At 43.7% G+C, this 12,238-nt stretch overlaps 1 protein-coding gene across 17 annotated transcripts in view; it reads right to left on the bottom strand.

The window, feature by feature from the left end:
* LOC141915971 (NFU1 iron-sulfur cluster scaffold homolog, mitochondrial) overlaps positions 1 to 12,238 on the bottom strand; it is a 102,352-nt gene that overhangs the window by 59,941 nt on the left and 30,173 nt on the right. For all 17 annotated transcript variants that reach the window (XR_012621043.1, XM_074807941.1, XM_074807957.1 and 14 more), the window contains 5 exons: positions 11,332 to 11,474; positions 5,904 to 6,025; positions 4,343 to 4,424; positions 2,239 to 2,371; positions 878 to 981 (listed from right to left, as the gene is read on the bottom strand). Coding sequence is in view for 16 of the 17 variants with exons in the window: in XM_074807941.1 (XP_074664042.1) it covers positions 878 to 981; positions 2,239 to 2,371; positions 4,343 to 4,424; positions 5,904 to 6,025; positions 11,332 to 11,474 (584 nt within the window). In the remaining variant the exon portion in view is untranslated. The remainder of the gene's footprint in view (positions 1 to 877; positions 982 to 2,238; positions 2,372 to 4,342; positions 4,425 to 5,903; positions 6,026 to 11,331; positions 11,475 to 12,238) is intronic.

Genomic DNA, 12,238 nt, shown 5'->3' with positions numbered 1-12,238 from the left:
ATGCTGGACACAGGACAAACCCCTCAATATTAATGTCACGAGAAGACAGTAGTTTGGGAGAGTCTTCACAAGGGAAAAATACAGTTCAGCTTTTTGACCATTTGCTACACGTGGGATCTGAACACAAAGCTCCACAGCACAACTGGGGTATTTTTAAAAGACAACCTGGGACAACAGCAGCAATACATATTAATACTGCTGTAAAAAAAATACAGACATAATAGTACTAAAACCATGTCTTATTCATAAAGACCATAAAAAACCACCTGAACATGGGGGAAAAAATAGGTTTCTTCTTACCTGGAAACAATAAAATAAAATGTCATGTCACAGATGTCTGTAACACCATAAAAAAAATACTTGTCAACTATTTTTCAACTGAAGTCTATAAAGATACACTAAGAAGGGGCAGATGGTTGTGTAAGGCCTGACGGAGTTCAAACGCAGTCCCAGCCAGACGGCAGACACAAAACTGCTATGTTTAAAACCCACTGCAGCACAAATTACACACGCTATGATGAATGTGCCGGGAGATCAAATTGGTTTCACAAGCATGGCCTAATTTTTCATGTTCACATGCACAAGATCTCTTGGTTGGCCTCACATGGCAACTGGGTAAGGAGGTAAGGCAGGGACAAACAGAAATAAAAGACATATGAAACAAGACCATGATTCTTGTCCCCACCTCCCAAAAAAACCCAACCCAAACAGTGATAGTTACAAAAAAAAAAAAAAGGGGGGGGGGGAAGACAGACCCTCCTAATTACAGAACTGAGGAACAACCGACAGAATACGGCAGAATGCTCAATATTCAGCAATTGCCACCCCCAGTCTCCTCCCACAAAGCTCTACATCAGTCCACTCCTTTGCCACTCACCTGGACGTTCTGGACTGGGCATTCCTTCTTTGCCAATTTGAATGCAAAGTAGGAAACCTGATAAATATCAGGTCTCTTATCAGGGTCTGGCTCAAGCATATACCCTTTAAAAGACAGAGATGCTAATATCAGAGCAATAGAACAGACAGATTGACGTGAGCCATTTGTGGCAGTGTATCAGAAGATATAGGGAAGAAATTTTTTATGATGAGGGTGGTAAAACACTGGCACAGGTTGCCCAGAGAGGTGGTAGATGCCCCATCCCTGGAAACACTCAAGGTCAGGCCAGACAGGGCTCTGAGCCACCTGGTCTAGCTGAAGATGTCCCTGCTCAAGGCAGGGGGGTTGGACTAGATGAGCTTTAAAGGTCCCTTCCAACCCAAACCATTCTAGGATTCCACATTTCTATAACCAGATGCTAACAGGGTGCCATGCCTCTTTCAAAGCACCCGGTCGGTGGCCAGCAGGGCTGAGCTGATCATCTGGGTCAGCTGAGAGAGGGGCAAGACAGCCACTCACGATGGACTAGGGCATATTTTCCAGGGCAGCTATGAAAATTTGTAGCTGCTATTGAAGGCTCAAGGGCCAGGAGGGGGAAATGCAGCCTGCTTGGTCAGGGGACAGCATTGGTTTCGACTTTGCATTTCCAAGTGAACCCACAGGAAAGGAGCTTGATCCAACCCTGGTGTGCCAGTGGGGCAGGAACACAGGCCAGCCACATATATCGCTGCACATATACAACCACATAAGCAAAAAAAAAAAATACCAGGCTGCTCTGCAAACACATCCAACTCTGTGTTAGTCAAGATTGTGGCTAAGGAAAAAAAAAAATCCAATGCTGTGCTGAAAACAAGAGAGCTGCCCCAGCTTTGCCAAGAGTAGTGCATTGTACCCTTAATTACACATTCACTCTAGTCAGTGGGTTATTTATAAATCATTTCAGTTCTGTTTCTCAATTCACAGAAGATGAATTCTTATCGCTCGTCTAAAGTCACTGTGGTTCTTTTCAGTTCCTTATCCAAATAGATTTATTACTGGAGAAATACGTTTCTGCATAAATAGGCTTATTGTGCAAGTTTCTGTAGGACTCTTAAACCAAATGGTTGTCTGTTTTCCTGCCTTTCCACAGAGTTCACTACAGCCTAGCCAAATAGAAATCTCTTTGTCACAACTGTCTTTCAAAGAGTGATCTCCTAAGCTACTACAAGATCACTTTAACTACCCCTGTGTGCAAGCAAGTCTCTTAAAAGAAGAGAAACACCAACAGTTTTACTGTAGGAACAGGGAACGTAAGGACAAAACACTTCTGCTGGGTTTTTTTAGTTCTGTGGAAGTAGATTACGCCACTGTCAGACACTCACGGATGAGGCAGTGCATGTCTTGCGAGTGTCGAGAATTATCTGGAATGGTGAAATTGCCATCACAGATTGCCACCTGACTCTCCCCAAACGGCAAGGTGAAGTAACACAGCTTGTACAGTAAACAGCCAAGGGCCTAAAGAGAGAGAACAGAGCAAAGGATTCAACAAACTGAGGAAAAGCAGGGGACGGTACAATTCAAATACCACTGTAGATAACAGGGAAAGTGCTCTAGCTTGCTCTACGATACGGGTCCCGCATGACGTCAGGCCTGCATTTTAATGTCCTTGGGATTGACTTGAAAACCAGCACAGTTACATGGGAAGATAAATACATGAAGAGCTTCCCCTTGTAGGCTGAAGTACTGTCACCTGGGGGACTGTGCCAGTATCATCACACACCCCCCACAGCTCCACATACCACTACACGTCGAGTGACCCTTCATGTCATTAAACAGGCAAAGCCTGTTTCCACCACATACCGGGAGGAAAAAGCAAAGTAATAGCAAAAATAAATGGTAACCATCATCCTTAATACATTTATTCTGGCAAAGAAAAATCTAAACTGTTTCCAAGCTTAAGTTCAAACAACCTTTCAATCGTTATAAATATGTACCAGGGAGAGATATACAGATAAGTCTGCAGGCTGCTAGGTTATATCACCCTTCCATCTATTTCTGTGCTGCTTTTGACAGCAAAAACCACCACCTATTTCAAAAGAAAATACAAGTTTTGCACAAAGGGCTAATTATGAAACACTCCCACCATCTCAGAGGGGAGAGGGGGAGACATTTCCTAATCCTAAGCAAGTCATCATCAGCTTCTCTTTTGTCATAGGATTTCACAATTCAGTCACACTCTAGTTTAAAATAACCTCGATAAGATTTAAGGAAGGGGAGGTTTCCAGCTGGACAAACGCTGCAACAGGCCTTGAAGCCAAGGTCCCACTGTGCACACCACCACAGGCTCGTTTGGAAACGCTCAGCAGGTCACTACAACAAAATTCCTTCCGTGCCAGGAAGAGGAGAGCCTTTGGGTCTCTGCCCTTCCACATTATCACAGGAAGGAGTGCAAATCCTAAGTTCTCTGGCTGCCTTGGAGGCCCTGACAATCTTTTCGTGCTGTTACAGCTGTGACCTTCCCTCTCCAGGTCTCTAACACCCAGGCGAGTGAGCCGGTGCTGGTACAAGGCCTACAAACATCCTGCTGAACTCAGCAGAGAAAGAGCCCCACAGGAGCTGCTGCTTTCCCCACTCCGAGCCGAGCTCAGAGAGGACAGAGGACTCTTCCCAGCAGATGTCACGCCAGCAATTTTCCCTCTTGTATATGCAGATGCAGAGCTATTGAGAACACATTAGAACTCTCCTTATGCTGCTTCTGCCTTCTTCCTAGCTCAGGGCTCCAGAAACCAAACAAACATGCTCTGAATTAGCATTTTAAACGCATCCCATTTGCTAAATTGCCACTACACTACAAACAGCACAGACTTTTTTTCATCTCCATCCCAAGGAAAGGGAAGCCTTCCATCCTTGATCAGGTTAGCCAGTAATGGATTACACTACAGTTGCATTTTGCTCTCAACATGAAAAGCATGGCAAGACTGCACTGGTCATTAGAAACAGCAGTGCAAAAGCTTGGTCTTTGGCCAGGTTTGACAACCCGGACCTGTGTTACACTGTCCAGGATAAGCATACTATTGCTCCTGGGGAAGGTCTGTTTTCTCAGTTTTCTACTAAATTCTGACCAGTAACTTTCATTTCACATCCTTACAACCCAACCCAGGCACAAGAAGTCACGATACTCTGAATTTTCTGTTTTAACTCTTAAGATACAAAACCAGGTTTGTGCTGTTCAACCCTGGAATTCCATACATCTCTAAATTAAAACCACACGGGAGGTAACGTGAAGAAGCACGCATGTTTTATCCATAAACCACCCTGCTCAGCAGTAACTCATCAGAAACATCAAGCAGAGGAACTCTTTATTCAGAAACTGTCCAGCCTCTTAAGGAAACTAGGTTAGCCCCAGCCAGAAAGTTACCCTCTCATTACAGTAATGAAAGCAAGCTGCAGTCTGGCTCTACGATGTTAAGTGGTTTTTATACGTACCCATATGTCTGCTTTTGTAGTAATAAGTTTGCCACTATAGAGGTTGACCATTTCTGGTGCTCTGTAGGATAACGTAGTGTACCTGTAGCAGAAAGATCTATCAGTGAGTTCAAAATGGGCATCAGATGCATTTTCACCATGTCACCTTTCCAAATTATTAAAAATTCACTCCTTCCCTATTCATTTTGGGGGAAGGGATACTAAAAAAGATCATCTATTGAAAAAAATCTTTTAACAGCAGCATCTGCTACGTACCTCTAACAATAAAATACTAACCACTGCAAACTGCCCTGTGAAACCAAAGCAGGAACCAAGATCTTTTCTAAACCAAGCAATTTACTCACAAAACAGTACGGTCATTTTAAGAACTAGAAGAGAAATATTCAAGGATTCAGAGTAACAAGGTCAGTAGTCAGATGTCCTCTGCAATGTCCTCACTGCTGGGGCTTCGGCCAACTGTATTACAAAGATTGTAACCAGATACGCGGCTCCTAATAGACAGACTTCCATACCAGGACTCCTGCTCAGAGTCATTGTAAACAAGGGAAAGGTTATTTCATATCTCAAACTATAGCTAGAATCTGCCTCATTTTAACAAATCACTACAAATAGAATAGCTGGAAACTGCGCCACAGTTTAAGAGACTCTTACGATAAGATTTCCTATCAGTAGCTCTATAATTTCTGCCACGGCACCTTGCATGCTATTTATCTTGATCACAAGAAAGCATTGCTAAAGGCAAAGTTTTTGTAGGCTTGTTAATAAGTGTACAAATAGGGCATTCCAAAGGGACCGCAAAGCCAGACTAGGAGCGCTCTAAAACTTCAGTCAAACAAGTCTAGGAAATCCATGCAGGTGTAACTGAATCCTAACAAAAAGAAGGCATTTGCACACATTTCTGACATGCTGTTTTCTAGCCAGAATACTATATTAACAGAACTGTAAAGTTTGCAGCAGTGATGTTAAAACCAAAGCAAGACCAAGAAGCTGGAGTCTGCTCCATTCCTGGTCTAGGTCCTACCAAACTGCCAGTTAAGTTCCCTTTTTAAAAGCATCAAGCTGCACCTAGTTGCCACCACTATAGCTGGCTGTGCACGGGGCGAGAGAAGGAGCCAGATTAAACACCTCAAGGTCCTTAGATTTTCTGCGAAGAGCTGAGGAGTTAGGCCATACATTCCCTTAGTCACTGCAAGGATTTATGACGAGTTGCTCGTGGAGGACAGGGATTTTGTCATCTGCTGTACTGCAGTCCAAAGAAGCCAAGAGAGATGAAGGACAGAGATAGACTGACCCCATAGATAACAGAACATGTCACTACCTCGTCAAGGTGGGCACCTTCTCTGCATTAGCACACTCAGTCTTTCAGGTCTAAAGCAATTACATCAAGCTCAATTTATTGTTTCACCTTCCCCCAGGCGCTTATTTACCTGCAGCAGACACTTCTATGCAGCAGCAGCCAATCTGCTGCAACGGGACTGAGTAAAATTTAGTCCCCAGTAGAAGAAAATATTACCCTCCAAGCACAAACTATGTCCAAGTTGAAAAGGAAAAGCACACTTACTTTTTGATCTCCTCCTCTACCGCGTTCACCCCTTCTGTTTGAGGGTTCTGGAATTTGTTAGTAGCACTTCCGAAGTCACACAGGACATAGTGGCCACGATCGTGGAGCAGGATGTTCTCAACCTATGAGCATCACAGAGAAATACAGAATCACTCAGACAAAAAAAACATTAGTTTTCTTTCCATGAGCCAGGGTTTTTAGTGCCTGAAGACATATCAGACATGTCTGACATGAAAGCATAACATGACAGCAAAGAAAATACGCATCAAAACTGTGTCACATCTTCTAAAATAGAAGTCAAATCGTGGAAGCATAGTTGTAACACTGCCTTCCATCCTGCCACCTCTCCTTTTTCCTTTTGCAAGCACATCACCTTGCCTCTACTAAGACTGCTATGTGCTTCGGGACAGGAACTGTGTCTCAGCGTCTTTCGTGTTCAAGTTCCCTGAGCTACTGACCCACAGTCTGGCATCTGAACTTGAGCCAGCTAATACAAGATGTCCACAGCTTTATAAAGGGCTATACCCCCTTGCTGTCCAGAGGGGCAGAGAGGAGACAAATGAATGAAAGCACACACACTTTATCCTTTATGAAACTGTAATACATCTCCAGTTCTTTGCCTGCATTTCACCTGTCACTTAGGGTCTCATTCAAAACAAGCTTCAGCTTATGCTCACACTTTAGTTGCTTGTTATCAGGAAGTGTTGGGTACCCTGTAATCCCTCAACAGTGGTTGTATCAGCAGAGGTTCCTCCAGGCCGCCGAGAAGATGAGCCCTTTCTTTCAAGTATTTGGTAATTTGAATCACACAACTGAAACAAATGCTGAAACTAACACCTGGGATAGCTACAAAAATAAAAATCAGCAGTCACTGCCTTTCCCTAAATACTGACACTTAATCATGCATTAACAAAAATCTAGCTTGCATCCACTTAAGCAAGCTGTCTAAATGTTTCAACACCGACATAAGATGTGGACAAACCTGGGTTCAGTTCTTTGCTTTGGCAGAGCATCCCTGGTATTCCAGTTCCTCATCTGTACAGTGGCATTAACAGCATGTTCTCTCAAGGGAACACACACAATTTTTAACATATTTATCTTCAATCAATGTCAAATGCTCAGATATAACAAGATAAAACATACTGCTCATATATTTCCAAAAAATCACCACATAAGTGCTCGCTAACAAAATCTTTTGGAAGTAGACTTCCCCATCAAGGATGATCTTTACAAGAAGGAAAGAAAAAGAAGTAGTCAGCATTTTAAGCATCAGAAAATGCAGCCAAATTAGAGCAGCTGAGGAGGGAAACGCTGGCTTGAAACCAAGGGTTAAACAACACCCCTTCCCCCCTCTGCTATCCATCTGCTTTGAATAAAGCATTGCACACAGATGTTCTCCCTAGCAGATCAACACTGACAGCATTATTCCCTATTCCCTGCAAATATTCAAACATTTCCAGAAGAATCCTTCCACTTTATCTGGCTGAGAAGTCTGACATGACTGCTCACTGAAACATCCTGCAAGTTTTATTAAATATCAGCACTGGACTATCCAGCAACCAGGCTTGTTCAGTAACTTCCAGAAAGAAAGAAAAAACCACACAGCGAAACAAAGTATTTAAATTACTGCTACTGACTGTCAGGAGAGAAAAAAACTGTCTTTTAAAAATAGTATGGAGGTGCCTTCTTCCAGTCAAACACTCAGCTGCAATCCACTTTTCAGCATTGCTGAGTACCCACAACTCTGGCTGCAGTCTCTGACATGCCCAACACTTAAAAATCAGATTTAGACCCCAAACAGGAATCTTTAAGGGAATCTATGAGTTGCTGTAAGTTCTGTTCGTTATGGAATGTAGCTAGCTTCTGTCTTTACCCTCTGAAGCAAATGCCTTTCTTTGCTAAAACCAGAAGTAAAGCCGCAAAAGCACGGCACAGGCACACACTGGCAAGGGATAAGGAACGAGGCTTTAACTAGCAAAGTCACCACACGTTATCCTCTCGTGAGAGCAATGGCTTCTAAGGCCGGTATTTCTAAGTTCAGGCAGCAATTTGGGAGGGATGCACGACCAAGGTACACTTCCTGACTGCTTTCCAGCACCTTCAGGTCTCTCTAGAGATGTTTCAACTTCCCTTCCTCCCCTAGCACCATTCACTATTTACTTCTGAAAGTTTGTTTAGTATTTCATAGCAAAGAAATGAATGCAACGTGACAGCTAAGACCACTAACTGATTTTGGCACAGGCATATTTCTTAACACGGTCGATACAAGGGTTTACCATTAGAGGACTGAACAATTTTACATATCACACACTGAACACAGATTTGTCCAAACAAATTCCAGGCAAAGGCTTGTTGTCGGCATCAGGGCAAGGCTTGGCATTACAAAGAAGCACGATGGAAGAAGGCACAGAGATAACAACAGCACAGCGTGACTGTCTTATCACGCCACAGAGAAGCGCAACACAGTGAGGACTCCTGCTAAAAAGAAAGCAGAAGAAACTAAATCCTTAACATGAGAGCACAACCTTCTGGTTATTTCAGAAAGTAGAGAAAGGAAAGGAGAAAAATGTTTTGATCATCAGAATCCTCTGGGTTGACTGACAGTATTTTGCTGTATCCTGCTGTGTGTCTGCTACAAAAAAATTCAGCCACTCATGTGCAAACTAGTCATCTAGTCCTGGAACCAGATGGGTTCAGACTAGCAGAAGCATCACAGGTAGAAATGGGAGACCTCTCAGCGCACAAAGCTCCGAGATGTAGAAATCAAACTTGGCTCTAAGCTGGTGCTTTGAACAACACACGTTACAGGACATGAGACTGGAAAGACAAGGTTAACTGTAAAGCAAGTTATGCCGACATCTGCCACTAGGTATAGGGTAGTTGTGTAAATGATTATCAGCAGCCCTGGATAGATTTTCCCCTCCCTCCACCTCACTAAACCCTACTCCTCTGGGGTCTGACAGTTACAGTTTCTCTGCATAAAGTCCAACTTAGAAGCAGAGACTTCACAGCCAGGGTGATATAACCCATAGCCATAAGAAGATTTGGCCTCTTGTTCTTCACTGTTAAAAAGCCTAACCTAAAGATCTAGGAAGTGTTCTTACTCCAGAGAGGAGGACAAAAACTAAGTTTTTAGGGAATGCCCTGCAGCAGCAATGGCCTTTGAACCCTGAGGGTGAGGAAAATATCTGCAAGAACAAGCAAAGGTAACCACACATGGCAAGCCCACTGCCAGTAGGCTTACACCGCCTCTGTAGGTCAGGGGTCCTGACCAGCACAGAGGCAGCACATGAGGAGCTTCCTAATTTTTAGGAAAAAGCAGCATCGATATACGCCTGTCTTTGTGGCAGTCAATCAGAGCACGTGAAATTAAACATCGCACCCTGTACAACACATCAGGCAGCTGTAAGAGCACAGGGACAGACACAGCACCTGAGAGTTAACCGTCAGATTGGGAAGGCAAACCGTAATAAACAAACACAGGGATGACATAGTATCTTTTTTGTGGCCTTTATTCCCACTGAGATGTCCACTTTTGCCTACAGGCACACTGCTTAAAGGTGCTGTTGTCTCCAGCTGTTGGTCACTTCCCACCAGTTGGAGACTGTGCCAACAGGAGGTTGCTCTTGCTTCTGGCAAAGCCTGTTGGGCTAATTAAAAAAAAAAAAAAAAATCACAGCCACAGGCCGCTGAAACCAATCCAGCTGCGTTTGTCTGAAAGGGCTTAAAGACAATTCACACGATCCCTTCTGCTGGCAGAGCTCTCTGGGCAGGAACCTCCAGCATCAGAGCAACTTCAAAGTGCTGGAAGGCAAAAAAAGCCTCCAGTCCCCATGCAGCTGCCTGCAAAGTCAACATCTGCCCACTCTTCAGCAGCGTTATGTTCACCCCAACAAAACACCTACCGATGGATGCCTTTCCTTACACTCAGAACTTGTACAAAACTTCTCTGGCCCTTAATCTCTCTGGAATTGCAGCTCCCCTTTGGCATTATTAAATTTGAACTCAAAGTCAAAACATACCCAAATTATTCATTCTGTGTTAGTACTCAGATCCCCAGTTGTGACTGGAGCTCCAGAGGTCATCACCACAGAAACAATACAACAGTCAACTGAGAAACATGTCTCAAAGCAGAGAAGAGCCAACTCTGACCTTGGGCACAGCTTACCAACCAAGAGCCAGGCCTTGCAAACACTTTACTGATCCACACATGCAGCAGTGGGCTGGACATCAGACCATAACAGTCCATTTCAACTGCAACTCGGTGTAGAAGTAACGCTCCAGATCAACTCCCTAATCCATCACAGATGTCCCAGATTTTATTCACATGCCACACAATGAGTTTGTTCTTTATTAAAAAACCCCATGGATTTGCCAAAAAGGTAACAGCAGGGGTTAATATCAACTGGAGAGGTTCCTGTTCCTAAGCCTCATCCTCTCATCCCAATTTTCCTTGCCTATACACACTCCTGCGAGATGCCCGCAGACCTTACCAGCTTTAAATCCAGGCCTCAAATTTATAAGACTCCACCCATTTCACTCTAGAAAAAACAGACATCAGACTTGTTTCATATATTCAAAGCGACCGAGCAGTGGGGTCACAATCATTTGAAACATGCTAAAGCATACCAATCCCTGAGGATTTGTTTCCCCTGCGCTCTCGTTGGCACACGTGGCATCTTCTGCTCCTATAACATAATGGCCAGCGACACAAAACAAACATCTGTTGCAGGCTCTGAAAACAGAACCTGACCCACAAAGCACATCTGAATTTCAAATGTACACAGGAGCCTCCTTCTTGGCTGAATAGATTATTCAGGCATTTTACAAGCTAGTTGAGAGGAAGGGGAAGATCTTTTTGTTTGTTTGTTTGATTATAGGCATGGGATTTTTCAAAAGCTCTCCCCGCTGGCCTAGCTCTGCTCCCAGCTAAGCACACAGAGTTTTACAATGCACTTTCATGGTCAGCAGAGAGTTAGAGGCCAGTTTCAAAAGCTTCTAACAACTCCCGCCCCAAGGCCAACATCTCTGGCAGGATCCTTTTAATGTGGGTCCAGGAACCAAATTTACAGCATGCTTTTTGTGAACTACCTTATAAAATCAATAATGTTTCAGGTGGTAGAAAGTCACCGTGAATAATTCATCAGACACATTCTGGCACATCTCCTGTGCAAAACAGAATTATTCACAAACATTTGTGTTTTTTAAGTAGATCTATAGATGGTAAACATATGGTAAGCAGCAATGAGAGGCTCATTTCTTTTTTTATCTTCCAATAGAGAGAGGTATTTATGCCCACTTTTCCTCATTACTAACAACAGAAACACAGTACCGGTATTCAAAGCCCGTCTGCCACGGCGTAGGCAGCAAACAGACACGTTAAGGAGGACGCACGCTCCCTGCTGTATTACTGGAGTCCACAACTCACCTTCAAATCCCTGTGGATTATTGGCGTTTTACACTGATGCAACCTGGCTACGGCTTCGCAGGTGTCACAGAAGATCTGCAGGACCTCATTCTCCGTGAACCCTGTCTGCAGGCGTTGGTTCATGAGGTTCACCACTTGACCTCCTGAGGAGAAAAACATGAAGAATCAGAGCAGATATGCAAAATGAGGCCTGGCTTGGCCTAAACTCCCATCTTACCAGACCTAATTTGTCTCAGTCTGCTCCCCTCCAAACTGTGGCTGTACAGTCAGCACACAAGAAGTCCACAAGTTCAAATTCAAAATTCACACCAAGCCTTCCCCAGAAGCTTTTTGTAATCTGCTTACTCATCTTGTTTCATTCTCATTTCCTCGCCTAAATCCCAGGGGGTTTCGCATATCCGCCAGCAGGCACTACATCTCATCTTGTCTTTGAACAATGCTTCAAGAGCAGCACGTTAACTTCTAAGGCCCACGTTCACCTGGCTGTGTTAACACTCAAATCTAACTCTGACTAAGCCACATCTTTTTCTTTCTTCTTCAAAAGAAGACGACTAGAGGAATAAAAGGCGGAATTTGGGGCACCCACAGTCCACAAAATAGTTTGCCACATGTAAGCAAGAGGAGGGGAAAAGGGAGACACTCAGAAAGCCCATACACTACTAAGTGGCTTGGCTAAATTCACAGATTGGCAAAAAAAAATTAAAAGTCCCTCTGTAACAAGGGGAACTCCAGACAAACAAAAGCAAGTTTTCATGAATGATTCCTGAATTTGCCTCAACTTTGAGGTTTTGTTGCTGTCAAGGCCTTTCCAAAACAACCCACACTGAGGTTCTTCCCCCCCTCAAAACACCCTATATACACAGAAAAAACTCCTTTCCGAACCTTTGGCAAAGCAAAACTGTATCAT

Source organism: Strix aluco, chromosome 28, assembly GCF_031877795.1.
Source record: "Strix aluco isolate bStrAlu1 chromosome 28, bStrAlu1.hap1, whole genome shotgun sequence".
Classification (NCBI taxonomy): domain Eukaryota; kingdom Metazoa; phylum Chordata; class Aves; order Strigiformes; family Strigidae; genus Strix; species Strix aluco.
The sequence above is the reverse complement of the archived record's forward strand: the minus strand, read 5'-3'. Positions and strand labels throughout refer to the sequence as shown.